Source organism: Nematolebias whitei, chromosome 9, assembly GCF_014905685.2.
Source record: "Nematolebias whitei isolate Nwh7 chromosome 9, NemWhi1, whole genome shotgun sequence".
Classification (NCBI taxonomy): domain Eukaryota; kingdom Metazoa; phylum Chordata; class Actinopteri; order Cyprinodontiformes; family Rivulidae; genus Nematolebias; species Nematolebias whitei.
The window spans coordinates 2,975,237-2,980,905 of record NC_056506.1 but is presented as its reverse complement, the minus strand read 5'-3'; the positions used below and the strand labels follow the sequence as shown (position 1 = coordinate 2,980,905).

At 41.7% G+C, this 5,669-nt stretch overlaps 1 protein-coding gene across 1 annotated transcript in view; it reads left to right on the top strand.

Moving 5' to 3' along the window:
* The window catches only part of depdc5 (DEP domain containing 5, GATOR1 subcomplex subunit), a 393,910-nt gene that overhangs the window by 116,402 nt on the left and 271,839 nt on the right, over positions 1 to 5,669 (top strand). The window contains 3 exon segments of the mRNA XM_037681974.1: positions 697 to 766; positions 858 to 894; positions 988 to 1,108. Coding sequence (XP_037537902.1) covers positions 697 to 766; positions 858 to 894; positions 988 to 1,108 — 228 coding nt within the window.

Sequence of the window (5,669 nt, the reverse complement as noted above, 5' to 3'; positions counted from 1 at the left end):
ATCAAAAGATTAGTTCAGAGTAGCAAAAAGTTAGGTAAAAGTAGCAACAGTGTAGTTAAAAGTAGCAAAAGATTAGGTCAGAGTAGCAAAATGTTATGTAAAAGTAGCAAAACTGTGTAAGTAGCAAAATCTAGCTAACAACGGGTTAACTATACGTAACAAAATATTAGTTATGTTTCAACTTAATACAAGTTAAAATGATCTTATCTCTATCTAAATGCTACAAGTAGCTAAATGCTAGCTAATAACTAAATGTAGCAAAAGGAAAGCTGCAAGTAGTTCAAGGTTAGCTATAAGTTTCCGTACACTAGCTACAAGATTAAAGTAGCATAAGAGAAAAATAGAGCAAGTATTCTGAAGCCGACTTCAAAAGGAACGTTTTGTTTGTAAAATAAGTGATTTTTAAAGTTATATAACTTGTTAAAATGTTAATAAAAAGATGTAAAAACATTCTTCTGGATAGGCTCAATATTTTGATGTATAAATGGTTAAAAATGCACAGAAACGCATATTAAAACAAAATTTGGGCTAAATGTATTAAATAAATGAGTTTTCTCAGGAATGGTGAAGGTACAAATTCCTTTAGCTATCATTGGACAGCTTTTATGTACAACCCGTATAGTTGTAAAATCCCACCAAAATGAAGAACAATAAAATGATCCTAATTCTGTTATTTGTATTTAAATGTGTCCACAGCTTCTACACATCAAAAAGTCAGAATTCTTGTAGCTCTTTCACCCCACGGATCAAACTGGCTGGACGTAAGGTACCCTGACATTTCTCTTAGTGCTCCTTAATCTGCTTGTTAGTAAAGATTGAAGTGTATTCATCTTTTAAAATCTGTTTTTATTCTCTAGCTTCATGCTGAAACATACAAAAGCAGCAAAGATCACAGTAAGTTTTATCCAGTTATCTTTTCTGCTTGTGTATTTATTATATTAATTTATTCCAAAATAAATAAATTATTTATTGTGTGGCCTTTTTCAGCTCTTTGTGCTCCAAAGGACTCAGACAACAGTTTGCCTATACAAGTGGACTACAACGCCCATGACACCCTGGTGTTTCGACTTCCTGGGCCTTCACGAATTCAGAGAAGCACTAACCTCAGGTGTGTGACTCAGCTACACATATTCATAGTATTGCCTAGCCGTCTTTGAAGGAATGCATTGCCCCCTGCATTTCAAAGCCAGTGTTTTAAACAAAGTTTGTCTCACGATGAGAAATAATGGAGCTGTAGTTGTTTAGGTCAAATCATGAAAATAATGTAATTTCCAATCTCATGCAGTACTGCAATATCTCGCATGATCTGTTAGCTAATGTGTTGTGAATGTCTCTTGGCTACTAGCAAACTAATATTTCAAGTTCAAGAATCCTTATTATCCCCAAGGGGCAATTTGTTTCAGTTAGTAGAAAGATGTGTTCCAGTTTTCCCAGCAGCCTCCGGACAGGGACCTCCGTTAAAGATTGTGTTGGGAGCACAAGTCGCCAGGCGTAAGGAAGTGGGGAAGACACTTCGGTGTTTGCCAGAGGCTGAAGCAGCGGGGTCTCGGTCATTTGCAGCTTCCAGCTGTTATGTTGCAAATGTCCAGACACCCCACAGCAAAATCAACAAACTTAAGTCAAATGTGAAATATCTGGAGGAGTATAAACGTGCCTGAGTTTCAGCACTGACAGAAACTTGGCTCAAGGATTATGACTTGCAATTGGACTTGGAGATTGAGGGCTTCAGTGAGCCCTTTCGTTTGGCCCGAGACCCCACGAGGACGGGTAAATCACTTGGTGGAGGACTGTGCCTTTATTTGAATACAGTATAAAGTGGTGTAACACTATTGTCATCAGGGAGACGATGTGCACTCCAGATATTGAACTTTTTTCTGTGTCTCCGCCTGTTTTATATGCCAAGGGATTTCCTGCAGCCTTTCATCACTTTTGTTTACATTCCCCTTAAGGCTAATAATAATATGGAGCTAGTGTTACGCCCCCTGAAAGGGGACAGAAGAGCCAGACATCCACTCTGCTCCCAAGTTGCTTTATTTTACCACTGAGTGGAGCCCATGTCCCCTTTATAGTTTCCCCACCCAGGAAGTGACATAATCGCTAAATCTTTTCACAATAAAGCTTAGAGTTGTCCCTATGTATACATGTAGTATCATTGTTTTCACATATTTAACTGCTTTAGTATAAAATCATCTTAACAAATGGCTGTTTTCATTTGGCCCATAACACACACCCCATCACAAGTGTCGTCCCAACACCCTATTCATTGATCTACAGGAACAGTTGGACATTATATAGAATGCCATAACATTTTATATCATACACATCACCCTAATGACTTTTTTTCAGTTAATGCTGTAATAAATTATTCACACTTAACTGCATGTTTAACTCATAAATCCAAACAGTATGTTTACTAGTCACATCACTTATTCAGAAACAGTCTTTTTGGGATAAGTGAATAAATCCATACTATTACACCAACAGTCACTGTTTTGCAATGGCATGAATGCAATTAACACCACACAGACTGTGGGTGGCACAATGTCCAAAATCCACTTTCTTTTTGTTACCCCACTGACCTCATGCTGTTACAAGTGGGATTGCCCAACTCGTGATATGTGAGGAATTTTGGTGTCCGTCTCATTCTCGTTGGTCGTGGTGGGTTGTATTCCCCAGCCCCTCTCCCATGGTTCAGCACAGTTATTTGCTCTTCTGTTTTTTCTTTTCCTCTGGGAGAATTTCTCTCCTGTCCAGTGAAATGGGTTCAATGTGGATCTCATCAGTGTGCAGCTCTCGTGCCAGATCAACCTGAGATTCCTTCAGTTCTTCTCCTGCAGAGTCATTCAGGACTCCATTAGCGGGAACAGTAGACTTACTGACTTAGCACAGACTTTGTTTTCAACCAGTTTGACAAGACTGTCAACAAGGAAGAGGGCCGGCAATGGAGGAGAGGCTTACCAAAGAGACCATCTTATCACAAGCAGAACTGGTTTGTTCCACTGTGGAGTAAGCTGTTGGAGGAAGAATCAGTTTTGTTGTGAGTTTCCTTGACTGATGAAGCCTTCCGGATCGAAGGCGAAAAGTTTCAGCACAAAAAAAGAAACTGTCTAGATGACCTGACTGAAAAATGTTGGATTTTATACCTGGATTATTGAGCACGGACTTTGCTGTTAGTAGACTTGTAGAGGAAAGGGTTCTCAGATCGTTGAATTTTTATTTGTAATTTTATTCTGAAGGGGCACCACTTGCTTTCCGGTTCTGAAGCAAGAAATGATTAAATCAGACTCAAGTTTTAAATTTTTAGTGAGTTCTTTTCGTATTAAATTCAAATGTCATATACAGGTCCTTCTAAAAAAATTAGCATATTGTGATAAAGGTCATTATTTTCCATAATGTAATAATAAAAATGAAATCTAAAAAAGTTAAATATGGTCCTCTGGACATTCAAAAAAAACAAAACAAAGCAAATCAACAAAAAAATGTAGAAACGTTTCGTCTCTCATCCGAGAGACTTCCTCAGTCTGAGGAGCTGTATTCAGCTCAGTCTCTTAAATAGCACCTTCTCGGAGTGGATCAACCAGTTTTGCTGCTGACAACCAAAACCAGCTGATCACATGCTCAAGAAGGACCATCAGCCTAACAATGGGTCATTAGCACACTGATGGCTGTTTACTACTCACAGAGGGCTGAGTGATACTAGCAATCACAGCATTGTAAGAGGGGGACAGTTGAACCCGGAGGCCTCCACCCCTGTTTAACGATGGACGATTTCTTTTCACAAAGATGGCCTCCTTTACTCCTCTCTCAAACCATCGTTCCTCTCTGTCCAGGATGTGAACATCTTCATCCCTGAAAGAGTGACCGCTGGCCTGGAGATGAGTGTAGACCGCAGAGTCCTGGCCTGTTGATGTTGATCTTCTGTGCTGGGCCATCCTTTTGGCCAGTGGCTGTTTAGTTTCCCCGATGTAAGACTGATCACAGCCCTCCTGACACTGAACAGCATACACAATATTACTCTGTTTGTGCCGGGGGACTGGATCTTTGGGATGAACCAGTCTTTGCCGTAATGTATTTTGGGGTTTAAAAGCCACTGGGACGTTATATTTTGAAAATAAACGTCTCAGTTTCTCTGATACTCCCTCAACATATGGAATGACCACTGGTCTGGGTCTGGGTTCCTCCTTTTCACCTGATGGCTGACTGGAGTCCTGTTTGGGTTTCTTCTCTGCTTTCAGGAAGGCCCAGTTAGGATATCCACATTGCTCTAGAGCCTGTCTTGTGTGGGATTTCTCCTTCTGCCTGGCTCCGGAGCTAGTGGGGACGCTGTCTGCTCTGTGATACAGAGTCCTGATGACTCCTAACTTGTGCTCCCATCACCCTTTGGTGGTTTACCTGGATTATTGAGCATGCATCAGAATATAAATGAAACTTTCATATATTTCAGATTCATTGCACACAAACTGAAATATTTCAGGTCTTTAATTGTTTTAATACTGATGATTATGGCATACAGCTCATGAAAACCCAAAATGCCTGTCCCAAAAAATTAGCATATTTCATCCCACCAATGAAAGACAAGTGTTTTTAATACAAAAAACGCTAACCTTCAAATAATCATGTTCAGTTATGCACTCAATACTTGGTCGGGAATCCTTTTGCATGAATGACTGCTTCAATGCGGCGTGGCATGGAGGCAATCAGCCTGTGGCACTGCTGAGGTGTTATGGAGGCCCAGGATGCTTCGATAGCAGCCTTAAGCTCATCCAGAGTGTTGGGTCTTGCGTCTCTCAACTTTCTCTTCACAATATCCCACAGGTTCTTTATGGGGTTCAGGTCAGGAGAGTTGGCAGGCCAATTGAGCACAGTAATACCATGGTCAGTAAACCATTTACCAGTGGTTTTGGCACTGTGAGCAGGTGCCAGGTCATGCTGAAAAATGAAATCTTCATCTCCATAAAGCTTTTCAGCAGATGGAAGCATGAAGTGCTCCAAAATCTCCTGATAGCTAGCTGCATTGACCCTGCCCTTGATAAAACGCAGTGGACCAACACCAGCAGCTGACATGGCACCCCAGACCATCACAGACTGTGGGTGCTTCACACTGGACTTCTGGCATTTTGGCATTTCCTTCTCCCCAGTCTTCCTCCAGACTCTGGCACCTTGATTTCCGAATGACATGCAAATTTTACTTTCATTCGAAAAATGTACTTTGGACCACTGAGCAACAGTCAAGTGCTGCTTCTCTGTAGCCCAGGTCAGGCGCTTCTGCCGCTGTTTCTGGTTCAAAAGTGGCTTGACCTGGGGAATGCGGGACCTGTAGCCCATTTCCTGCACACACCTGTGCACGGTGGCTCTGGATGTTTCTACTCCAGACTCAGTCCACTGCTTCCGCAGGTCCCCCAAGGTCTGGAATCGACCCTTCTCCACAATCCTCCTCAGGGTCCGGTCACCTCTTCTCATTGTGCAGCGTTTTCTGCCACACTTTTCCCTTCCCACAGACTTCCCACTGAGGTGCCTTGATACAGCACTCTGTGAACAGCCTATTCATTCAGCAATTTCTTTCTGTGTCTTACCCTCTTGCTTGAGGGTGTCAATGATGGCCTTCTGGACAGCAGTCAGGTTGGCAGTCTTACCCATGATTGCGGTTTTGAGTAATGAACAAGGCTGGG